Genomic DNA, 25,352 nt, shown 5'->3' on the forward strand with positions numbered 1-25,352 from the left:
GATGGGCTTTCACAAGTCACACAGAAATAGCTGCTATGTGGCTCCCCAGGTTTTTTTCGGAGCTCACTCTCATGCCTCTGATTAATCCAACCTAAAGAATACTAAAGAGACCCATGAAGAGTTTTGACAAACCACTCACCTTTCACAGTGATCTCGAGCATGCACATCAGCTCCTTTCTGCAGAAGAAACTCTGCTATATCTTCATGATGTTCAGAGATAGCAAGAATAAGTGGAGTGTTTCCCTCCTGAAAGGGCAGATAAATAAATTTAAAAATAAAAGTAAAAAAAAAAAACCTACAAGAGAAATACTAATACAACTTTTTGAAAGAACTTCTTCAACAAATACAAAAATTTACCTTATTCCGAGCATCAATATTGGCATTATGCTCAAGTAACAGCCCCGCTACGGTTGTATTAGGAGATCGGACAGCAAGGTGAAGGGCAGTGTTGCCATCAGCATCTGCCAGGTGTGGGTTGGCACCGTGCTCCAGCAGAATAGCTACACATTCTTCTTGCTGGCACTGTACTGCCTGGGAACAACACGCAAAAAAGGAAGAACTGCCAGCACTCTGTTACAATTGCCGCAGCTTCCCAATGCTGGAAAATAAGAGCACCTTCAAAGCTGAGCTAACATATGCCTATTCCACGCTGATTACCAGATGCATGCTTCTATGCAGAGCTGTGTAAAGAATCCTACCAGCCACCTCTCATTTAATGCACAGTTGACAAGCCCCACTTGAAAGAGCATAACATATTCCACATACCTTCATCAGTGGCGATCTGTTATCACTGTCAGTAAGATTTAGTTTACACTTGTTTTCTACGAGATATGTAACAACATTCACACGGCCATTCGCAGAAGCGAGATGCAGAGGTGTCCTAAAAATTAAACATATTAAATTAGCACAAATAGACAACTAGAGAAATAATTTCAGGCTCTGATAAATTGATATGACCACAAGTTTCACTTTGCACAAAGCAAGCTTAAGAAATGATTTCTCATTCTGTTACCAGTAACAGCAGTTGCGCACCACGCACCCGAGACTGGCCAGCAAAACCCCTCCGCAGCATCTGCTTAGTAAGGTGCCATTTCCTTCACTCTAGAACTTAATCTGCACAGATTCCTGTGCCCAGGTGGTGGTCACTGCCTCCAGCAGGACTACACCTGTGGCACAGCAAAAAAGACCAAAGCTTGGGAATCTGAGAACTATGGCAAGCAACCCTCTAAGTTCTATAATTATTCATGTGCCAGAAGTGTATCAGAGATGTAGATGGGCTTTATATAAAGAGTATTAGCGTTTCCCTGCACTTTGGGGATTTCTGCTTTTTCTCTAGCTTGCTTACTACTGCAACAAAACCAAGTACTCACTTGCACCAAAGTGCCCCCCATCACATGCAGCAAACCAGACAGCAGAACACTGTAATCCTGAGTACAGGAAAGTAATACCTGATCCTTCAGATATGTATAACTACGATAGTCATAATAAGCCTACCACAGAGGAAGTCCTCTCCAGGGAGGGAATACTGTGTTTCCATAATACATGACCAGCATAAGAAAATGCAAGTTAAAGCCTTGCCAGAGGGAAAAAAAACCACACAAAAAAACACCCAAAAAAACCCCTCCTTCAAACCACAGAACATCTTAGGTCTGATGTCAATTAACCAGCCTACTTATACTGAAAGAAATTGCCCAGAAAGTCCTTGCATGTGTTTCCCCCTAAATCAGAGGCACAAATCAGCACAAGCTTCACTCTGCGCAAAAGCAAAGCACCTCCTGCTCTGCAGGACACCTGTCCCAACAGAGCAGAAGACAAGCTAGAAAACAGCTGGGACCTTCCTCCCTTGAAGGTGATGTAGTAACAATCCCACAGTTCCTCAAGAACCGAGGGGAACACCAGCACTGGTTCTGAACCACATCACTGCAGGTAGGTCCTTCTCTGTATTTAGGAAAGCTCAACTAGCCTTGCAATTGTTTTGGTACCTTGCTGAGACAGGAGCACAACAGCTCCCTGGCTGAGGGGGAATGGAAAGGGAGAGGTACACAAATGCAGTGGCAGGTGATGCAGAAACACAGTAATCTGTAACGCAGATACTTGTTACAGGGCAGCTGACATCCTCCTCCACTGCAACAAAGATGAGGATGAGAGAAATACAGAAAACTTCAAAGAATTTGTAATGTCTTGCTACAGACAGGGAACAGACTGGAGCACTGACAGAGGAGTAGCTCAAGAGCAACTACCACCACTTTTTGAGAAATTTCCATGGAAACATGCAGGATTCTTCATCTCTGAAGAAATGACTGACTGAGATTATCTGAAAGCTAACCAGGACCGGTTATGAAGGAGTCCACAATCATCTGAAAGCTGCTACTACCAACCACTAGGAAGCATGACAGACGTGAAGTAGTCACTATCAGCTCTGCAAACAGAAAAGCCTTCAGAAAACTTGTGGACTTGTTGCTGTCCTCCTCAACCAAGCCTCTCAGTCTGTCAACAGGAGACGGCTCTGCTTGGAGCAAGGCCTGCTGTGCTCCACAGAAGATCCACTTCAGGGAACAGGCTGGCAGAGAACACCAGTGTTCAGGGTTGCCTGTCCCTGCAAGAGGCCTCCAGTAACACCAAAGTTCTTACGCCACCCAGCCCTGGGGACACTGCCCAGATTCTGTTCCTGCTCCTGCTGCTGCTGCTGATCACCTACAGAGTAGAAGAGAACTGCTGATGCCTGAGCAGCCACGAAACAACCCCACTGGGAAACAGCAGGTTGGCAGTACACACTTTGAATGGCCCTTGAGCCGACAACCCAGCAGCTACAAGCCAAGCAATGAAAAGCGCTGGAGTTCAGTCTGACAGGCAGCTGACACGGTAAATCTCCCTTAGCAATGAGCTCTGACCCAAGATCCATGACTAGCTGGCATTGTGCCTGCAGTGCTTCCAACTCTGTGCTGACTTCTGCCCGTCTCTGTCAGTGAGGCTGAAGGTTTTGCTATACCACCTCTGAAAGCTGCCTGCTCCTAACTGATGCTGTATCAAGCACACTTTCGGGAGGTCTTATGGGCTACAGGACCCACTTTATGGAAGGAACCTGTTGGTGTGATCCTTGCCATGCTCCTGGTGCAGGATTTTGCTTTTGGAAATCCTGAGCAGCAAAACTGAGATATTCATACAACCAATGCACACATTTTTGCCATTACTTTGCATTATTTCCTATTCTTCACCTCTATTTCCAATGATACCAAGTCTTCCAACACGAAGCCCTGAAACACAACTGCATCTGGTGGTCACTCACAACACATATCACACCCACAAGCACTAAGAGGGCACAGGTGGCCTTGCAACCCCCATGGCTGGTACAGAGTGCAGTGGCTGCAGCAAGTAGGCAGGCTCTGTCCACTGAATTGCTCTCAGCCTCGCTTTTCAGCACTGGGCATTATCATGGCAAAACCACCACAGTGCTCATCATAGTATGCTGCCTTTTCTTTCTTCCCTCCCTCTCCCCCCCCCCCCCCCCCCCCCCGGCTTGGTTTTTTTACAGTTTGTGACTGTATTTGTCCTGTTATAACACTGATAATTGCCTAGCACACAGAAGGAAACCCTTCAGAGGAAAAAAAGCTTTCTAGACAAGATGAACTTGAAACACAAAAACTAGCGAAATTTCATACCAGGGTCTGCTAAGAGCTAGTGACTGACTGCTGACTGAATCAGTAAGCAGTAAGAAGAAAAAGAGAAAAACGTTCCAAACTATTTCCATAAATGCCATCGGGCACCGTGACTCTGGCAGCTGAATTATGCACAAAAGTGCACTCAAGCCACCTTAAATGGCATCCCCCACCTCCAGCTGCATAAACAAATACTGGCTGGCAACACTCAGGCACACAGCCCACATGCTGACTGACTGCATTCTTCATTGCCTTCCTACAAATCTAGACAGTTTCAGGTGTTTTCAGGGCAATAAGCTAGCTGGCTGGCAAAAGTCCAGTCTTCAGAAAAGACAGCCCAGGATGCTGAAGTACTCTGATTAAACCAGCATATCCTCTGAATGTCATGGATGTTTTGACTCAGTCTTTTCAGAAAAGGCATTAACAGCTCGACACATCCAAGACCCAAAAACTTCAGCTGATTCCCTTATGCTTACAGCGGACCATGAGGAGCTGTGCTGCAGCCCAGGGCTTCTCCCTAAGATATAACTGCCAAGTACTTGCTGTGCTTGACTCAAAAGCACACATCATAACACCTGCCAGAAGCGGCAGCTTCCTCTGCATGGCACTGCCCAGATCTTCCAAACCAAGGCACTAATTAGCTCTACCAAGGCCACAGAGCAAACAGCAAAGTAACTGCCACCTAAAATCAGACTGATGTTGCTTTGGCTGCAACATCACAGTCACAAAAGGCACATCAGGCAACCGTCCACACAGCACCAATACACAGCAAATCTACCCTATCCTAAACGCAGTGCTTACCCCTCTTTTACTCCCAGCTGAGGCAGTGCAGCTTGCTCAGCTCAACTACTAACCCCACACGCTGAGGCCTCCGAGGTGCATGCACTCTGCCTTCCAAGCATGCCTGGAGAATGGCCCTGAGGCTCCTTCTGCAACCCGCTCTGGCCAGGCTGCTGCCGGCCCCCTGCCGCTCCTGTGCCCCCAGGCAAGGCAACACCCCCGGGAATGAGGGCACGGAGGGGGCCGGGGCAAGATGGGGGATGCTCGGCCGACTCCAAGGGCTCCTGGCAGCACAGGCCTGGCTCCCCGCCCAGGCTGAGGCTCCCCGCAGCGATGCTGCCGTTGGCTCCCAGCGCCCTTGAGCTGCCGGCGGCTGCAGCTGCACCTGCGGGTGCCGGCGCTGCCCGCAACCCCCCCACACGCCGCCCCAGCACCGCCCGGCGCTGATGCCCCCCGCCGCTTACCGCTCCGCCGTGTCCCGCTCGTCGATGCCGTATTTCTTCAGTCTCTGCCGCACCTGACCCAGGTCGCCACGGGCGGCCGCACGGTGCAGCTTGCCCAGGTCCTTCAGCCGGAGCTCGTAGGCACCGGTGGGGAAGGGCTTGGCGGAGCTGCCGGACGCTGCCGGCCGCCCCTTCTTCTTCCTCCCGAACCCGAAAAACCTCTTCATCCCGCGGCACGGTCCCGCCTCAGGGAAGAGATGGCGGGAGGCACGCGGCGGGCTGCGGCAGGCCCCGGGCAGGGCCGGGGGATGGGGGGTCCCGGGCAGGGCATCGGGGGTCTCGGGGGTCCCAGGGGTCCCGGGCAGGGCCGGGGGATGGGGGGTCCCGGGGCTGGGCATTGGGGGATCGGGGGGCCCCCGGGGCAGGGGGATCGGGGGGTCGGGGGGCCCCCGAGGCAGGGGGATCGGGGGGGCCCCCGGGGCAGGGGGATCGGGGGGTCGGGGGGGCCCCGGGGCAGGGGGATCGGGGGGTGGGGGAGGCCCGGGGGCAGGGGGATCGGGGGGTCGGGGGGGCCCCGGGGCAGGGGGATCGGGGGGTCGGGGGGCCCCCGGGACAGGGGGATCGGGGATCGGGGGGCCCCCGGGGCAGGGGGATCGGGGGGCCCCGGGGCAGGGACGGAGGATCGGGGCCCCGGGCAGCGGCCCGGTACGGCTGTCTACGGAGCGAACCACCAGAGGGCGGGAAGCCGAGCGCACAGGCTGCTCCTCAGCGCGGCAGCGGCGGACAGCACCTCCCTCAGCGGCGAGCGCGGCGGTTAAACGGCCGGCGGGCTCTGCTGGCGGGGGCGGGGTCTGCTCCGGCGCGTGTCGCAGCGCGAGTGACGTCACTTCCTGCCCCGCGGTGCCCGGCCGCGGCGCTGCCGAGCGGGGCCGGGGGCAGCGAGAGGCCCGGCGGGTGGCGGCGGCGCTGCGTCCCCCGCAGAGCACTCGGGCAGCTGTCGGGAAGCTCGGGGGGGTGCCGGCGTACCGGGCAGCAGCAGCTCCCCGCTGGCCCCCGGCGGGGCCCGCGCTGCGAGCACGCTGGGGGGCTCGGTCTAGTTGGTTTTAAAAGAAAATGGCTCAAACTGGGAAAGCGCTTGTCGTTCAGGGCAAGGGCATCTCGTCAGGGAGTTATGGCCAAAACAGCTCTGCGAGCAATTCACCTCCTAGTTTGTTGAGCAGTCCTGCTTGTGTGCCATCGTTAGCCCTGGGCAAATGGATGCCAAAGGAACGAACAGCAAGGGTTAATATAGCGGGAGGGGGGCGGGGGGGGGGGGGGGGCTGTAAGCATCATCTAGTTACCTGCCTTGCCAGGACAGGGTCAGAAAGTTACTTTCCAGTAAATGTGGCTGAGCTGGCACTGCCACAAAAGAACACAAACGCGCACTGAGGGTATGGAAACGTGGTCCAGAAATCAAAAGACAGGTCGTGCCTTTGGTATAGATTAGGAGGATGGTTCCCAACTTCTGTACTGCTGTGGTGATGCCGCTAGGTAGTTCAGCGTGGTGAAACCTTATTATAAGTACCATATGGTTTTGGGGTGATGTCACAGGCCAGTATACCCTAGATGGTTTGACTCATGGAACACCTTGCCAGCACACTACTTCCTATTAGAAACTGCCTCTTGCCAATGAGTTTGTGAAACATGGGAGAGATGGCAAAGAAAACCTCAATCAGAGAGAGGGACACACTTCACTGTGATTAGCGCTGAAAATATTGATTACAACAGGACAGGAATCTAGTACCACTTTTTAGGGAGGAGATTCAGCCCTTTGAAACACCTTCTTTTCCTTCATCGCTAATAATGGTACAGCTCCTAAAACCTTCCTTTTCCTTTCTGGAATGAGTCTTCACAGCTTTATCAAGCCTGTTCGCTCTGGCAGTGTTCTCGCTGACCAAAGTGGATGATGTACAGTCACTTTCCTTAGTTGATGCTCAGTGTATTAGCAGCATTCCGTTATTGCAGACGTGATCTCTAGAAGGAAGAGCTATAATAATTATAATAATAATAATTTTAAAAAGACAGAAAAAAGACTTTTGCTGAAAACACAGACAAGTAAATTCAGGTTGCAAAACTCGAATTCTATGAGTTTTGGGAAATGGCTATGAGCAGCAGCCATTTCAAGAGTACCTCTGTAATCAGTCGGACCATTTAATGGGGGAATGGAGAGCAAAATGCATTTTTTAATTGAGTGTATTTGTTTTCTTCCAGACATTAGAAGAAAGGCAGGATTTTATTTACAAGGTGGCAATACACAGTAAACACAATCCATCTCTGCTCTTTCCAGGAGGAAGTATTTCTTCTCCAGTGTTTTTTCAAGTGCACGCATGCTCAGCCACAAAAACTTGGGTTTTTTACAGGTCACTCCCCAGCCAAGACCAGGAGACTCTACAGTTCCTGTGAAATATTAAATGTTTCAGAATGGTATTAAACCCCCCCCCCCCGATTACCCAGTTTTAGTTGGCAGGGACTTGGTAGCTGGCTGGGCTGAAATTCAGTTTCAGGCTTTGAAGATAAGAGGGTGCTGATGGGTCCTGTGGATATAGTATTATGGGCACAACGGGCACTATTTGTTTATTATTAGCCAGAAAGGATGCAAAACTAAAAACTAGAATCTATCACCCAGAGCAACCTCAAAAGCACTTCTGGGAACTCTGCTTCTGGGTCTCCATGACAAGAGAAAGACGGACTGAGTCAGCTACTAGTAAGCAATAAGTTCCTGCATTCATTTTTTCTGCATCACCTCACACTGCATTGTGCCTTGGGAAGCAAAGACACCATTCCGAAAAGCAAACCTCCAACTGCCTCCTGCTCAACTTGTGCCTAAGACAGGCTTCAGGGGGTGACCTTGGGCAAGGCCAACTTCATAGAGTTGTTCCGAGTGTGGTGGCGTTACTCCCCTCTCTTCTGAGAGGGAGTAACTGGGAACTCTTCCCAACAGAGCCACTCCAGAACTTACACAAAGATACCCATCTAGCTTTTATTTGCATCCTCCATGACCCCCAAATGATAAGGTACTCGCAGCCTGAATGGCAGGGATAACAGAAAACAATGAGTATGTAAGAACCTGACCAGAAGGTGCATGTGGTTCTCCTGGGTATTGGCTCGGTGCCCAGAGAATTTTCTGGGCTCACCTGTTCCAACAGTTCAGCCTTTTCCTCGTCAAGATGAGCAACGCGCTCTTCCAAGGTGGGATCGTGACTTCAAGTGCTCCTCCCACGTGCTGTGCAAGTCCTTGGATGTCAGAGCCAGCATGTTCTGCTTCTGCATCTCTGAAAGCAACAGTAGCAGAAGAAAAAGTAAGGTGGCCGGAAAAGACAAGAGCGCAGGAGAATGCAGTAACTTACACAGAAACAGGCCTAAGCTCTCCTCTCCCCATCCAAGACCTATGGCCAAGGTTGATGTGGAGTGTAAAACACACCTTAGGAACCATAACGAAGAACAGCAGCTGGAGCTGGTGGGAAGAAGGAATACTCTAGAAGTGACAGGATGAGGCTGCAACTTTGGGGAACAAGATGACATGTCCACGCACACACAAAATCACCCTACAGCTTTCCTGCAAAGCTCCTCTGGTTCCCTCTATACTTCAGTTTTCATAAGAACACTGCAAAAGGTGGTGCAAAAGTACAACATTTGTTCCTACTTTCAACAGCTACCGTCAGATTTCTTGATATAGTTACAGACATTAAGGACATTAGTTTTCAACTTTTTTTCCAACTCCTTTTGCAAGCGCAGCTTATCTCTCTCCAGGTCACTGCGGTAGCATGTAGTAACTTCAAGTGAAGCTTCTGGCATAGATTGCTTTTTAAGTGCATCAGCAAGCTCCTGCTGCAGTTGTCCAACAAAACAGTTAAATGAGCATGAAGAAAGTTCTAAGAACATGAAATACACCTTTAACTTATCTTATTATACAATTATACAATTAGACCTGTCTTTAGATTGAACCCAAAGGTATGAAATTTTGCCTGCCACCAGCAGGCATCTGCACAGATGATGAACCTCTCATCATCTTTCTCAGCTGAGCACCTTCAACTATCAGCAGCTGTTCATGCGGATTTCTGTTTCCTAACACATAAAAAAGGCTCAAGTATTGTTCTTCCTTGAACAATAAACAAGCACACACTGCAATCAGGTATTTTTTTCTAACAAAACCCAAAGAAATCTGTTGTGATCTAAGAGCCATAGTTTGACTGCAAATATTACTCTGGTGACTGAAGGCAGGACTTTGTATTAGATTGTTCTTTGTTCTGTTTCTTCACTATACAAGTACAATTAAATGAATACAAATATCTGAAAGCTCTTTTGAGATACGCTTTAAGAGTATGTTGAATCACATCCTCTTGTAGTCTTCTTACTCAGCTCGTTTTAGAATAACAACTGCCTTTATACTGATAGATTAGGTTTACAAAATTCTGGATAGCTTATATATATATGTATACATATATATATATACACACACAGTCTTCAAAAGGAGCCTGTTATTTTGGTAGTAAGAATACAAAGCAAGTCACAGATTAAAATGATTGACAGTACTGCTGGAGTGTGGCTACATATCATAAAAGAGAAGGGAAAGCTTAAGGTCACTTGTTGCCTTTTCAGGCACGCGGTGACCTGGTTCAGGAACGGCACGGCGGCCGACCCCTGGCCGCGCAGTCCATCAGCTCACAGACACCAATGTGGTGGATGGCAAATGGCGTTTATTGCTGAACGACGTGACACTATATAGCCTAGGTTTACAATGTCACTTCCGTCTGCTTACATCATAAATTAAAAGCTGTTGGCTATCTGGAGGGGGGCCCTGTGTTTCCATACAGCGCGAGATCTTCCGGCCGCCAGGCCCTACCTAGCAACATTTCCCCCCCCCCCCCCCCCCATGCTTAACTAAACAGGCTAAAATAGTAAAAATATTTCTAAAAAAGAGTATAAAGATAAGGCACACTGAGCAACTGGCACTTAGGAAGCGACTGGGGGTAATGGAGTGTAGCTTGGGATACTTGGGGAGAGCCAGGGAAAATCGGGGGAAATACTGATCAAGTACATTTTTAAAGCAGTTGTTGGTGTTCTACAAACATGATGTTGACCCTTTCTAGCCGGCTCTGGACAAAGGACACTAGCTTGTTTAATATACAGGGTCCGAAGATCAGTATCAGCAGGATTATTGCAATCGGACCTACCAAGGTGGATATCAGGGTGGCTAGCCACGGAGATTGGTTAAACCATGATTCAAACCACCCTTGTTGGGCTTCCCTGTCTCTTTTTCTTTGAGCCAATCTCTCTCTTAATTTGGCCATCGAGTCCCTAACTACTCCGGTGTGGTCCGCATAGAAGCAACATTCCTCTTTCAAGGCGGCACAAAGGCCTCCTTGTTGCATAAACAGGAGGTCTAATCCCCGCCTATTCTGCAAAACAACCTCTGATAGCGAGGAGAGGGATTGTTCCAAAAAGGTAATGGATTTCTCGATTCTTTGTAGGTCTTCATCGATGGCAGCTTGTAGTTGAGACAGGCCTCGTCGTTGGGTCACTAGGGAGGTCACTCCCGTGGCCATGCCGGCTGCTCCTAAACCAAGCAGCGTTGCTATTGTTACAGCTGTCAGTACTTCTCTTTTTTGAAGCCTGCTATTGGCTTCTCCCCAGTAGCGGTACATTTCTTCTTCTGGATGGTATAGGATCCTAGGAACAACCAGAATTTGTACACAAAAATCAGCAGAATCATCAAAGATTTTGAGGGACACACAGGGGGTTACTCCTGATTGATGGCAGATCCACATTCCGGGTGCGGATGGGATCGCCCATTTATGGGTCTTGTCAACCGCAACGGTTCTTGCGCAGACAGCACTATCCCAGCTTGCTAGGGCAACATTACCAATACATACGCCCAGGCCCCTGACTTGGTTCAAGGTAACTCCTTTCCATGGTGTATCCCACCTACACTGGGTTGGATTGCTGTCTGATGAATGGTCAAAGGAAACATCAAGGGCAATGCCCTCGTAAAAAGGGGGATAGACGTCATAACATAACCAACAGGAATTCATGAGATCTGGGTTTGACTGATTTAGCGACCAAAAGGTGGCATCTAACACGCTAAAAAATGACTTGTCGGGTAACTGGTGAGAGTTCATGTTAGGTTGGCTTGAGGGAACTATCTGCTTGGTTAGTAAGGGATCGGCTGGGGTGAGCATGGCAGTCTGCAAGTTTTCTTTTCTTTGCTGTCTATCGCTTTTGATCACGACGTTGGGGCCAATTGCTGTTCCGCTTTTTACTTCCTGTTTTTTAATAAAAAACAGTCCCCCCCTATCTGTGCCGGGTTGCCAGTATCTAACGCCCCAAGTTTTGCCGATGGTCCGTCCTAGGTCGTTTTCATTGGTTACGTTTAAGAAAATATATTGGCAGTCACATTTCCCTCGGCATACTGTCCTTCCCATCCCACTTGGTCTCCTAGGGGTGCAGCCTATTGGTCCCCAACTGGCCTTAAGAAACGGGTCTGGTTTCGCTACCTTCCAGCCAGATGCGATGGTTTCACAGCCCCAGCGAGAACAGTAATACTGATAAGGGACGTTACAGTAAGATTTGCCGGGGTTAGAGCTGGGACACATATAGTACATTATAGTGTTCGAACAGGGGGTTGAGAGGATTAGATCACAGAGATATACTTGAAAACTAGGGGATCCCGCGGTAACTATCCTTTGCAGTATCTTTTGGTCTTCCCATCTTGCCAGTACCCATTCCCACGGCTGATGTTCATACAAGCCGCTAGACGGCGTTATGAACCCCAAAATTGAGATCACACAAAAACATCTCAGCCCCGCCTTGCGGGAGCTGTTTCGCCGTTGTCTGGACTCCGCCGGTGCAGAGCTCTCAGATGCGGACAGGCCGCTTGTCGACTCGTCATCTTCTCTTGACACCAGGGTATACTGGTTACGGGGGTGTCCGATGATCCGGTCCTGCAGATAAAAACTCACAGTTTTCATTAGTTTTATTCTGGAGGTCTGGTTTGATAGATTTAAGTGGACACCATTTGATTCTGCTATCTTTTCTGACCGCAGCATACCCTCGCCCTGTCAGAACTAATTTCCACCCTTGTTCCCACTCTCCTAGCTCATTTCTGATCATGACGTACGGGCCTTCTTCTAGCGCTCGAGTGGCCCAGTGCTTCTGGGCAGGGCTATTCACCTCGTCTCCCCTGGAGAACTGGTTTAAAGCTAACAGGGCTGTTGCTAATAAGCGTGCCTGGTCCCTTGAGGGAATGACGTTGGTAAAACCTTCTGGTTTTGCTAATACCTCTAATTTAGATTTCAGAGTTTGATTTGCCCGTTCGACTATGGCTTGTCCTGTACTATTATACGGGATACCGTGTATCAGAGTAATACCCCATTTCAGAGCGAATGCCTGGACTGATTTAGACACAAAATTCGGGCCGTTGTCCGTTTTGATTTGATTAGGGATGCCAAGCCACGCCATGGCTGTTAGCCAATGTTGGATGGTTGCCTTAGCGTCGGTCTTAAGGTGTTGGGTCGCTACGATCACCCCGCTATATGTGTCTACAGTTACTGCTAGCCATGCTCGAGGTTTTAGCAATTGGCAGAGCGTAAAATCTGTCTGCCACACCTCGGAGGCTTTAAGACCTCTGGGGTTGACTCCGCTAGACCACAATGGTGCTTTTTGACAGTGGGGACATGTAGCTACTATATGCTTCGCGTCAGTGGCCGAGATCCCACATCTCTTTGCTAACGCTTTAGCTCCAGTGTGGAGGGACTCATGTAATTGGTGGGCATCTTTCAGTGTCCACACCCCTTTTGCAGCGGCATCTGCTTTGTCGTTGCCGATTTGGAAGAACCCTTTGATTGGGTTATGGCTATTGACATGGATAACCGATACAGTGCCCTTTCGGGAAAAAAGTGCTTCTTCTAGCATCAGAGCTATTGTGGATGTTGACACGCCGGGCCCTGACATGGCTAAGCAAATCTTGGCCACAAACATTGGATCAGTTACTATGTTGAGATGTTCTGTTGGGAACAGACCGCATGCCAGCACTACAGCTGCTGCTTCCAGCTGTTGGACGGAGATCGCACGATCGGTCATTTTGACACAGTGCCATTCTCCTCCCGACTGCCATACTGCTGCCGTGGTTGAGGTCGCTGAGGATGCGTCTGTGAAGACCGTTGGTCCCTGTTGGGGCCGGTCCGTGATTTTCCGCGGGAGGTCGACGTCGACAATAGCTAGCATTTGAGTCCAGGGGGGCTTTGTGGCATACCGGACTTCCCCCCCAAATCCGGTGAGGGCTATAGCTAGATATTCTGACATTGCCACTGATTGTGTTGGGAGCTGTTTGCGAAAGGGTAGGTATATTCTGGCTGGCTCAATGCCCAGATGTCTTAGGGCAAGTTTCCTGCCTTTCATGATGAGGTTACCAAGGCACTCGACTCCTGGAGAGAAAGCGCGTGACGTTTTTCCCAGGACTACCCATTGTATTGGCTGAGCTTTTTCAGGAGGGCCTTGGGCCAGCGCTCCTACTCCCCCCCCTACCGTGAAGTGCACATACAGGTAGAGTGGCATAGCTGGGTTCCACCTGGCGAGCGTGTTTGATGACACCTGTTGTTCGATAAAGTCGAGAGAGTTTACTGCCTCTGTCGTCAGAGTTTTTTGTTCCCATGGGTGTTTCCCTTTCAAGAGATCGTACAGGGGGGCCATGATTTCGGGAGGGATCAGGACAACATTGCGGAGCCATTGCAAAGACACCACTAACTGCTGCATATCATGGAGTGTTTTAACGGTTCGACGGATTTTTATTTGAGGAGGTGTTATATAAGTACTTGTGATTCCCATTCCCAAGAAACTGACACAGGGTCCTCTTTTGATTTTTGCACTCGCGATTTCAAACCCGTTTGTCTCGAGGGTTTCTGAAATTATTGTCACCAGGTGGTCTACCTGATTGCCTGATGGTGCGGCAATCAGGATATCATCCATATATTGAATGATAGTCGCAGTCGGGTCACTGCGCCGTACCGGTGCCAGTGCTCGATCTACTGTGATTTGACAGATAGTGGGTGAATTGATCATTCCTTGGGGCAGCACTTTCCACTGGAAGCGCAAGTTAGGGCGTTGGCTGTTTGGAAACACTACAGAAAAAGCAAACCGCTCTTTGTCCGCCTCATGCAGAGGTATTGAGAAAAAACAATCTTTAATATCAAGGACAGCACAAGGTTGTCCCTCCGGAACCATGGAGTTCATGGGCAACAGTGTTTGAACGGGACCCATTGGTTGGATTTTTTTGTTTACCTCGCGCAGGTCGTGGGGGAGACGAAACCCCTCGCCTGCTCGTTTGGGTATTACAAAGACTGGGGTGTTCAATGGACTAGTGGAAGGCTCTATATGACCTCGTTGCAGTTCGCGGTCAACTAACTCAAGAAGGGCATCCATTCGAGGCTTTGACAGGGGCCACTGCTCAACCCAGACTGGGTCGGACGATTTCCATGTCAGTCTGATCGGCGGAAGTGGGTGTACGGCAGTGGCCCTTACTGTAAATTTGTCACTCTGGCTTTTAATAAGGCTAGGGCATCCCTTCCCAACAGGGGTGGGACTCCTGACATGACGTATGGAAAGAGGGTAATGGTCTTTTCTGGTCCCTTTTCTGTGTGGAGCGTGATTGCAACCAAGTGAGCACTTTTCCGAGCTCGGGTTAATCCCCCGACTCCGCCCACCGTGGAGGCATCTTCCAATTTCCAAGGTGGGGGCCAGCTCGTTTCAGGAATGACTGTAACATCTGCTCCGGTGTCAATTAAAAAGGGGATACTGATGGTGGTACCATTTATGGAATTATGGAGGGAACAAATCCCCCACACCACTGGCAGGTTGTCACACCTTACTGCCAGGGCCACCCAGGGGTCTCGCCCCCACCAGGCGGTCCCTGCTGTCCCTGGGACGGAGTTGGCTGGGCCATAAAGTTGGTTGCTTCCTGCGGGGGCAACGGGTTCGGGAGTGACCCCCCCTGTCTGGGGTTGGTGTAATGGGGCCGCCTGACATCCCAAGTGGGAGAGGGCTGTGTGCGGCCCAGGGGCCCCCTCCCCTTCCCGTTTCCCTGCTTTTTAAGTCTGCATTCCTTCGCGAGGTGCCCTCTCTTTCCACAGGCCCAACATGGTCCTTTAGATCGGTTTTGCGGGAGGAGTGCCATTGGCGGGTCTCCTGACTGGGGGCAATTAATCATCGCATGGCCTGGTTGGCCACATTTGGGGCATATCATCACATTAGCCAGTGCACGAACGGCCACTTGGATTGGGGCTAGGTGTTCCTCGCTCACTACATGTTTAATCATGTCTGCGAGACTTGACCCAGGTGGCAGCGATCGCAGGATTTCCTTGGTTTTTAGATTAGACTGTTGCCGCAAACAGTCTGCGACAACTGAGCCTTTTGCCTCTGGGGGCAGGGTCGAGGAATCGACTGCTGCTTGGAGGCGATCTACAAACTGTGTAAAACTCTCACTTTCTTTTTGTTGTATTGTGGACCATGGCGATGGCTTGGCAATAACTCTAGAGGTTGTGCGAATAGCCTCTCTAGCCACACGGGTGGTTGCCATAACTTCATGGGCCCGCAGGCCCTGGGCTTGTGCTTGGGGGGTAATCATTGTTGGGTCTGTACCCATCAACCGCTGTAGACTGGAGCCGTGTAGCGGATGATCCGCTCCGGTTACTCGGGCTAACTGCCTCGCACAGTTCTCTTCCCATTCTTGTTTAAACACAATCATCCCTGCCCTGTCAAAAATCAACCTACAGGTCTGTTTTATATCGAACGGGAGCAAATCATCTCCCCCAAAAACTCCATCTATGAGGGTGGAGACCATGGCCGAATTGAGTCCTTTGTCTGCGATTGCTTTAACAATCGCTTGTATATCCTTAGGGTTTAAGGGCGAATGAACCCTCTGTCCCCCGTCCGTCACTCGGACCGGGAATGCTAGTGTGTCTGTTGGGGCCCAATCGGCACATGCAATTTGTATTTTTCTCCAATCAGTGAGAGTAAATTCTGTCCTCTTATGTTTTTCTTTTTCCGTGAGTGGTGATATTTTGGTCTTTGTATTTGCAAGCCAAGTCTCCCAAGCAGAGTCTGAGTCGGAGTCAGAGTCCGACTGACTGCTCTCTTCCGGGTGTTGGTGGTATGTGGTCGGGCTTCAGCCCCTCCCCTTTCTTGTGTAATTGGGCGGTTCTTTCCCTTTTTGCCCGCCCTGCCTTCCGCCTGGGGAGGCGCCTGCCTTATAAGGACGGTTTTGGGGAGGGTCATTCTGATTAGCTTTCCGCCCCTCGCTCGTGATCTTTTCCCTTTTTTGGTCATGCCAATCACTCTTTTCCTTCCCATTCTCCTCCCCCTCCCCTCTGTGTGCGCTTGTTAACTCTAGCGCTCCCTCCCTGCTCCTGCCGGGGGTGGTCTCGCCCCGCCCTTCTTCTTGCTGCTCGGCGACATCTTGGGGCACATATGGTGGTGGTTCAATCCGTGTATTTTCAGCCTCGGCTTTCGCCTCAGCACCCCTGGCCTCTGCCGCCAGTTTGCCCCAAAAGGAGTTCGCCGAGGAGTCTGTGGGCGAGCTGAAGATGTTAGAGTCTTTCGGACGCTGAGTGGGCGCGTCACTTTTCTGTCGGCTTTGAGGGTCCACGGAACCCTCCTCAGCCGGGGGGCGTGAGGTTTGCGTAGCCGCCCCAATTCCCACCCGCGGGGTGGTTAACAGACAATCCCTGGCAGCTTTCCAGGTCTCCTGGTCGTGTCTAGCTTTTTGGAGAGCCTGGACGACTTTCCCCCACGCTTTCAGATTTTTCCCACTACCAGTAGACATCGTTTCATCGCATAAAGCGCGGGAACATTTGTCCCACACATCTGGGTGGAGTATATCCACCGGCTGGTCAATGACCCCCAGCTCCAAAAGTCTCGCAACTGCGAGAGTAAAATCTTTGGGCTTACAGTCAATACCGCACTGCTTATGCAGCTGTAATACGACCTTCGCAAGAGCTTCCATCCTCTTGGCTGGTCCGGGAGCGTCCTCCCCGCCGGGCTGGTCCTGCCGCTCCGGCCGCCGTTCACCCGACTCCAGGTGATTTTCCCGGGTTTCAGCACCACTTGTTGCCTTTTCAGGCACGCGGTGACCTGGTTCAGGAACGGCACGGCGGCCGACCCCTGGCCGCGCAGTCCATCAGCTCACAGACACCAATGTGGTGGATGGCAAATGGCGTTTATTGCTGAACGACGTGACACTATATAGCCTAGGTTTACAATGTCACTTCCGTCTGCTTACATCATAATTTAAAAGCTGTTGGCTATCTGGAGGGGGGCCCTGTGTTTCCGTACAGCGCGAGATCTTCCGGCCGCCAGGCCCTACCTAGCAACAGTCACTGTCTGACATGAACTTTGAGGAACAGGCAGGCCCCTCAGAATCCTCAAAACACATACATAAATTAACAGCTGGACATTACTAATACTCTTCAATCTAGATAGCAACTAAAAGAGAAACTGTAGAAGAATGGCTGCAGAAGCGTGGCCTTAGAATCTCTGAAGATCTGCACAATCCAGGCCTGGTATTAGAATAGGCCTGTAATCAGAACTGTGCTGAAGTTGCTGTGCTGAAGTTAACAAGAAAGGTAGCCTTGAGCTATTCTTGAATCCTGAGACCAAGTAATTATGTTGTGCCAACAGGCCGTGGCTGTAACAAGCTACAGCTGCTGGGAAAGCAGGTGCAGGGCCAAGAAAGAGAGGGAGCGGTATGGGAAAATAGGGAGTAACAAACTACAAGGCTGAAGCACAGCAACACAATTAGCTACATGGATAGAATGCTTATTTTAGTCATGATAATTAGGGGTGTGAGAGCCACACGCATTTAGAGACTACTAACCAATTCTATTTCTGCTTTACGAATATGCATGTGTATCGGTTCTGTACAAGTAGTGTTAGAAACTAATAAAGTTGAGCAAGATGCATAACTCATATTGAGCGTCTTCTTGACTCCGGCGAACCCTTCTTCCAACAAGAAACTATTTTTTCCCCTCTGTAGAAGCTTCATATAAATCCAACCCCAACCACTTCACTTGTCTGCATCTTCATTTCTCAGCCCTCGTGTATTGGACGGTTCCTGCTTTTATACCATTCTCATTCATGTCATCAGTGCAATACTTATATAAAACCCATCAAATACAAAAACTATTCTATAGGGCATATGTCTTAGGGTTAAGACTTAAGGTTAAATCTTAAGGTTTAAGTCTTAGGGATAAGTCTTAGGGTTGAGTTTTAGGGTGAAGTCCTAGGGTTAAGTTTTAAGGTTAAGACAGGGTTAAGTCTTAGGGTTATGTCTTAAGGTTAAAGTCTTAAGATTAAATATCAGGGTTAAGTCTTAGGGTAAAGTCTCAAGTATAAGGCTCAATGTTAAGCCTCAGGGATATGTCTTAAGGTTCAGTCTTAGAGTTAAGTCTTAAGTCTTAGGGTTAAGACTCAGGGTTATGTCTTAGGGTTAAGTCTTAGGGATAAGTATTAAGTTTAATTCTTAGGGTTCAGTCTTAGGGTTAAGTTTTAAGGTTAAGTCTTAGGGTTAAGTATTAAATTTAAATCTTAGGGTTAATTCTTAGGGTTAAGTCTTAAGTATAAGTCTTAGGGTTAAGTCTTAAAGTTAAGACTTAAGTCTTAGAGTTATGTCTTAGGGTTAAGTCTTAAGGATAAGACTTATAGTTAAGTCTTTAAGGTTATGTCTTAGCGTTAAGTCTTAGGGTGTTGTCTTAAGGTTAAGTATTAATATTAAGTCTTAGGGTTAAAGTCTTAAGATTTAATCTCAGAGTTAAGTCTTATGGTTAAGTCATAAGTTTAAGTCTTAATTTTAAGTCTTAGGGATAAATCTCTAGGGTTAAGTCTCAAGGTTAATCTCAGGGTTAAGAATAAGGGTTAAGTTTTAAGTCTTAGGGTTTAGTCTTAGGGTTCAGTCTTAGGGTTTAGTCTTAGGGTTTAGTCTCACGGTTAAGTCTCAGGGTTAAATCTCAGGTTTAAGTCTTTTAGGGTTGGGTTGGGGTTAGGGTTAGGGTTAGGGTTGGGGTTAGGGTTAGGGTTAGGGTTAGGGTTAGGGTTAGGGTTAGGGTTGGGTTAGGGTTAGGGTTAGGGTTAGGGTTAGGGTTAGGGTTAGGGTTAGGGTTAGGGTTAGGGTTAGGGTTAGGGTTAGGGTTAGGGTTAGGGTTAGGGTTAGGGTTAGGGTTAGGGTTAGGGTTAGGGTTAGGGTTAGGGTTAGGGTTAGGGTTAGGGTTAGGGTTAGGGTTAGGGTTAGGGTTAGGGTTAGGGTTAGGGTTAGGGTTAGGGTTAGGGTTAGGGTTAGGGTTAGGGTTAGGGTTAGGGTTAGGGTTAGGGTTAGGGTTAGGGTTAGGGTTAGGGTTAGGGTTAGGGTTAGGGTTAGGGTTAGGGTTAGGGTTAGGGTTAGGGTTAGGGTTAGGGTTAGGGTTAGGGTTAGGGTTAGGGTTAGGGTTAGGGTTAGGGTTAGGGTTAGGGTTAGGGTTAGGGTTAGGGTTAGGGTTAGGGTTAGGGTTAGGGTTAGGGTTAGGGTTAGGGTTAGGGTTAGGGTTAGGGTTAGGGTTAGGGTTAGGGTTAGGGTTAGGGTTAGGGTTAGGGTTAGGGTTAGGGTTAGGGTTAGGGTTAGGGTTAGGGTTAGGGTTAGGGTTAGGGTTAGGGTTAGGGTTAGGGTTAGGGTTAGGGTTAGGGTTAGGGTTAGGGTTAGGGTTAGGGTTAGGGTTAGGGTTAGGGTTAGGGTTAGGGTTAGGGTTAGGGTTAGGGTTAGGGTTAGGGTTAGGGTTAGGGTTAGGGTTAGGGTTAGGGTTAGGGTTAGGGTTAGGGTTAGGGTTAGGGTTAGGGTTAGGGTTAGGGTTAGGGTTAGGGTTAGGGTTAGGGTTAGGGTTAGGGTTAGGGTTAGGGTTAGGGTTAGGGTTAGGGTTAGGGTTAGGGTTAGGGTTAGGGTTAGGGTTAGGGTTAGGGTTAGGGTTAGGGTTAGGGTTAGGGTTAGGGTTAGGGTTAGGGTTAGGGTTAGGGTTAGGGTTAGGGTTAGGGTTAGGGTTAGGGTTAGGGTTAGGGTTAGGGTTAGGGTTAGGTTAGGGTTAGGGTTAGGGTTAGGGTTAGGGTTAGGGTTAGGGTTAGGGTTAGGGTTAGGGTTAGGGTTAGGGTTAGGGTTAGGGTTAGGGTTAGGGTTAGGGTTAGGGTTAGGGTTAGGGTTAGGGTTAGGGTTAGGGTTAGGGTTAGGGTTAGGGTTAGGGTTAGGGTTAGGGTTAGGGTTAGGGTTAGGGTTAGGGTTAGGGTTAGGGTTAGGGTTAGGGTTAGGGTTAGGGTTAGGGTTAGGGTTAGGGTTAGGGTTAGGGTTAGGGTTAGGGTTAGGGTTAGGGTTAGGGTTAGGGTTAGGGTTAGGGTTAGGGTTAGGGTTAGGGTTAGGGTTAGGGTTAGGGTTAGGGTTAGGGTTAGGGTTAGGGTTAGGGTTAGGGTTAGGGTTAGGGTTAGGGTTAGGGTTAGGGTTAGGGTTAGGGTTAGGGTTAGGGTTAGGGTTAGGGTTAGGTTAGGGTTAGGGTTAGGGTTAGGGTTAGGGTTAGGGTTAGGGTTAGGGTTAGGGTTAGGGTTAGGGTTAGGGTTAGGGTTAGGGTTAGGGTTAGGGTTAGGGTTAGGGTTAGGGTTAGGGTTAGGGTTAGGGTTAGGGTTAGGGTTAGGGTTAGGGTTAGGGTTAGGGTTAGGGTTAGGGTTAGGGTTAGGGTTAGGGTTAGGGTTAGGGTTAGGGTTAGGGTTAGGGTTAGGGTTAGGGTTAGGGTTAGGGTTAGGGTTAGGGTTAGGGTTAGGGTTAGGGTTAGGGTTAGGGTTAGGGTTAGGGTTAGGGTTAGGGTTAGGGTTAGGGTTAGGGTTAGGGTTAGGGTTAGGGTTAGGGTTAGGGTTAGGGTTAGGGTTAGGGTTAGGGTTAGGGTTAGGGTTAGGGTTAGGTTAGGGTTAGGGTTAGGGTTAGGGTTAGGGTTAGGGTTAGGGTTAGGGTTAGGGTTAGGGTTAGGGTTAGGGTTAGGGTTAGGGTTAGGGTTAGGGTTAGGGTTAGGGTTAGGGTTAGGGTTAGGGTTAGGGTTAGGGTTAGGGTTAGGGTTAGGGTTAGGGTTAGGGTTAGGGTTAGGGTTAGGGTTAGGGTTAGGGTTAGGGTTAGGGTTAGGGTTAGGGTTAGGGTTAGGGTTAGGGTTAGGGTTAGGGTTAGGGTTAGGGTTAGGGTTAGGGTTAGGGTTAGGGTTAGGGTTAGGGTTAGGGTTAGGGTTAGGGTTAGGGTTAGGGTTAGGGTTAGGGTTAGGGTTAGGGTTAGGGTTAGGGTTAGGGTTAGGGTTAGGGTTAGGGTTAGGGTTAGGGTTAGGGTTAGGGTTAGGGTTAGGGTTAGGGTTAGGGTTAGGGTTAGGGTTAGGGTTAGGGTTAGGGTTAGGGTTAGGGTTAGGGTTAGGGTTAGGGTTAGGGTTAGGGTTAGGGTTAGGGTTAGGGTTAGGGTTAGGGTTAGGGTTAGGGTTAGGGTTAGGGTTAGGGTTAGGGTTAGGGTTAGGGTTAGGGTTAGGGTTAGGGTTAGGGTTAGGGTTAGGGTTAGGGTTAGGGTTAGGGTTAGGGTTAGGGTTAGGGTTAGGGTTAGGGTTAGGGTTAGGGTTAGGGTTAGGGTTAGGGTTAGGGTTAGGGTTAGGGTTAGGGTTAGGGTTAGGGTTAGGGTTAGGGTTAGGGTTAGGGTTAGGGTTAGGGTTAGGGTTAGGGTTAGGGTTAGGGTTAGGGTTAGGGTTAGGGTTAGGGTTAGGGTTAGGGTTAGGGTTAGGGTTAGGGTTAGGGTTAGGGTTAGGGTTAGGGTTAGGGTTAGGGTTAGGGTTAGGGTTAGGGTTAGGGTTAGGGTTAGGGTTAGGGTTAGGGTTAGGGTTAGGGTTAGGGTTAGGGTTAGGGTTAGGGTTAGGGTTAGGGTTAGGGTTAGGGTTAGGGTTAGGGTTAGGGTTAGGGTTAGGGTTAGGGTTAGGGTTAGGGTTAGGGTTAGGGTTAGGGTTAGGGTTAGGGTTAGGGTTAGGGTTAGGGTTAGGGTTAGGGTTAGGGTTAGGGTTAGGGTTAGGGTTAGGGTTAGGGTTAGGGTTAGGGTTAGGGTTAGGGTTAGGGTTAGGGTTAGGGTTAGGGTTAGGGTTAGGGTTAGGGTTAGGGTTAGGGTTAGGGTTAGGGTTAGGGTTAGGGTTAGGGTTAGGGTTAGGGTTAGGGTTAGGGTTAGGGTTAGGGTTAGGGTTAGGGTTAGGGTTAGGGTTAGGGTTAGGGTTAGGGTTAGGGTTAGGGTTAGGGTTAGGGTTAGGGTTAGGGTTAGGGTTAGGGTTAGGGTTAGGGTTAGGGTTAGGGTTAGGGTTAGGGTTAGGGTTAGGGTTAGGGTTAGGGTTAGGGTTAGGGTTAGGGTTAGGGTTAGGGTTAGGGTTAGGGTTAGGGTTAGGGTTAGGGTTAGGGTTAGGGTTAGGGTTAGGGTTAGGGTTAGGGTTAGGGTTAGGGTTAGGGTTAGGGTTAGGGTTAGGGTTAGGGTTAGGGTTAGGGTTAGGGTTAGGGTTAGGGTTAGGGTTAGGGTTAGGGTTAGGGTTAGGGTTAGGGTTAGGGTTAGGGTTAGGGTTAGGGTTAGGGTTAGGGTTAGGGTTAGGGTTAGGGTTAGGGTTAGGGTTAGGGTTAGGGTTAGGGTTAGGGTTAGGGTTAGGGTTAGGGTTAGGGTTAGGGTTAGGGTTAGGGTTAGGGTTAGGGTTAGGGTTAGGGTTAGGGTTAGGGTTAGGGTTAGGGTTAGGGTTAGGGTTAGGGTTAGGGTTAGGGTTAGGGTTAGGGTTAGGGTTAGGGTTAGGGTTAGGGTTAGGGTTAGGGTTAGGGTTAGGGTTAGGGTTAGGGTTAGGGTTAGGGTTAGGGTTAGGGTTAGGGTTAGGGTTAGGGTTAGGGTTAGGGTTAGGGTTAGGGTTAGGGTTAGGGTTAGGGTTAGGGTTAGGGTTAGGGTTAGGGTTAGGGTTAGGGTTAGGGTTAGGGTTAGGGTTAGGGTTAGGGTTAGGGTTAGGGTTAGGGTTAGGGTTAGGGTTAGGGTTAGGGTTAGGGTTAGGGTTAGGGTTAGGGTTAGGGTTAGGGTTAGGGTTAGGGTTAGGGTTAGGGTTAGGGTTAGGGTTAGGGTTAGGGTTAGGGTTAGGGTTAGGGTTAGGGTTAGGGTTAGGGTTAGGGTTAGGGTTAGGGTTAGGGTTAGGGTTAGGGTTAGGGTTAGGGTTAGGGTTAGGGTTAGGGTTAGGGTTAGGGTTAGGGTTAGGGTTAGGTTAGGGTTAGGGTTAGGGTTAGGGTTAGGGTTAGGGTTAGGGTTAGGGTTAGGGTTAGGGTTAGGGTTAGGTTAGGGTTAGGGTTAGGGTTAGGGTTAGGGTTAGGGTTAGGTTAGGGTTAGGGTTAGGGTTAGGGTTAGGGTTAGGGTTAGGGTTAGGGTTAGGGTTAGGGTTAGGGTTAGGGTTAGGGTTAGGGTTAGGGTTAGGGTTAGGGTTAGGGTTAGGGTTAGGGTTAGGGTTAGGGTTAGGGTTAGGGTTAGGGTTAGGGTTAGGGTTAGGGTTAGGGTTAGGGTTAGGGTTAGGGTTAGGGTTAGGGTTAGGGTTAGGGTTAGGGTTAGGGTTAGGGTTAGGGTTAGGGTTAGGGTTAGGGTTAGGGTTAGGGTTAGGGTTAGGGTTAGGGTTAGGGTTAGGGTTAGGGTTAGGGTTAGGGTTAGGGTTAGGGTTAGGGTTAGGGTTAGGGTTAGGGTTAGGGTTAGGGTTAGGGTTAGGGTTAGGGTTAGGGTTAGGGTTAGGGTTAGGGTTAGGGTTAGGGTTAGGGTTAGGGTTAGGGTTAGGGTTAGGGTTAGGGTTAGGGTTAGGGTTAGGGTTAGGGTTAGGGTTAGGGTTAGGGTTAGGGTTAGGGTTAGGGTTAGGGTTAGGGTTAGGGTTAGGGTTAGGTTAGGGTTAGGGTTAGGGTTAGGGTTAGGGTTAGGGTTAGGGTTAGGGTTAGGGTTAGGGTTAGGGTTAGGGTTAGGGTTAGGGTTAGGGTTAGGGTTAGGGTTAGGGTTAGGGTTAGGGTTAGGGTTAGGGTTAGGGTTAGGGTTAGGGTTAGGGTTAGGGTTAGGGTTAGGGTTAGGGTTAGGGTTAGGGTTAGGGTTAGGGTTAGGGTTAGGGTTAGGGTTAGGGTTAGGGTTAGGGTTAGGGTTAGGGTTAGGGTTAGGGTTAGGGTTAGGTTAGGGTTAGGGTTAGGGTTAGGGTTAGGGTTAGGGTTAGGGTTAGGGTTAGGGTTAGGGTTAGGGTTAGGGTTAGGGTTAGGGTTAGGGTTAGGGTTAGGGTTAGGGTTAGGGTTAGGGTTAGGGTTAGGGTTAGGGTTAGGGTTAGGGTTAGGGTTAGGGTTAGGGTTAGGGTTAGGGTTAGGGTTAGGGTTAGGGTTAGGGTTAGGGTTAGGGTTAGGGTTAGGGTTAGGGTTAGGGTTAGGGTTAGGGTTAGGGTTAGGGTTAGGGTTAGGGTTAGGGTTAGGGTTAGGGTTAGGGTTAGGGTTAGGGTTAGGGTTAGGGTTAGGGTTAGGGTTAGGTTAGGGTTAGGGTTAGGGTTAGGGTTAGGGTTAGGGTTAGGGTTAGGGTTAGGGTTAGGGTTAGGGTTAGGGTTAGGGTTAGGGTTAGGGTTAGGTTAGGGTTAGGGTTAGGGTTAGGGTTAGGGTTAGGGTTAGGGTTAGGGTTAGGGTTAGGGTTAGGGTTAGGGTTAGGGTTAGGGTTAGGGTTAGGGTTAGGGTTAGGGTTAGGGTTAGGGTTAGGGTTAGGGTTAGGGTTAGGGTTAGGGTTAGGGTTAGGGTTAGGGTTAGGGTTAGGGTTAGGGTTAGGGTTAGGGTTAGGGTTAGGGTTAGGGTTAGGGTTAGGGTTAGGGTTAGGGTTAGGGTTAGGGTTAGGGTTAGGGTTAGGGTTAGGTTAGGGTTAGGTTAGGGTTAGGGTTAGGGTTAGGGTTAGGGTTAGGGTTAGGGTTAGGGTTAGGGTTAGGGTTAGGGTTAGGGTTAGGGTTAGGGTTAGGGTTAGGGTTAGGGTTAGGGTTAGGGTTAGGGTTAGGGTTAGGGTTAGGGTTAGGGTTAGGGTTAGGGTTAGGGTTAGGGTTAGGGTTAGGGTTAGGGTTAGGGTTAGGGTTAGGGTTAGGGTTAGGGTTAGGGTTAGGGTTAGGGTTAGGGTTAGGGTTAGGGTTAGGGTTAGGGTTAGGGTTAGGGTTAGGGTTAGGGTTAGGGTTAGGGTTAGGGTTAGGGTTAGGGTTAGGGTTAGGGTTAGGGTTAGGGTTAGGGTTAGGGTTAGGGTTAGGGTTAGGGTTAGGGTTAGGGTTAGGGTTAGGGTTAGGGTTAGGGTTAGGGTTAGGGTTAGGGTTAGGGTTAGGGTTAGGGTTAGGGTTAGGGTTAGGGTTAGGGTTAGGGTTAGGTTAGGGTTAGGGTTAGGGTT

At 49.5% G+C, this 25,352-nt stretch overlaps 1 protein-coding gene across 1 annotated transcript in view; it reads right to left on the bottom strand.

Moving 5' to 3' along the window:
• LOC308057142 (uncharacterized protein) overlaps nt 1–5,336 on the bottom strand; it is a 42,766-nt gene extending 37,430 nt beyond the window's left edge. The window contains 4 exon segments of the mRNA XM_080411293.1: nt 140–246; nt 358–531; nt 766–880; nt 4,901–5,336. Of these exon segments, the coding sequence (XP_080267419.1) occupies nt 140–246; nt 358–531; nt 766–880; nt 4,901–5,277 (773 nt within the window). The 5' untranslated portion in view covers nt 5,278–5,336.
• Between the last annotated feature and the right edge of the window lie 20,016 nt (nt 5,337–25,352).

The sequence above is a fragment of the Falco punctatus genome (genome assembly GCF_963210335.1).
Source record: "Falco punctatus genome assembly, contig: scaffold_176, whole genome shotgun sequence".
NCBI classification, from domain to species: domain Eukaryota; kingdom Metazoa; phylum Chordata; class Aves; order Falconiformes; family Falconidae; genus Falco; species Falco punctatus.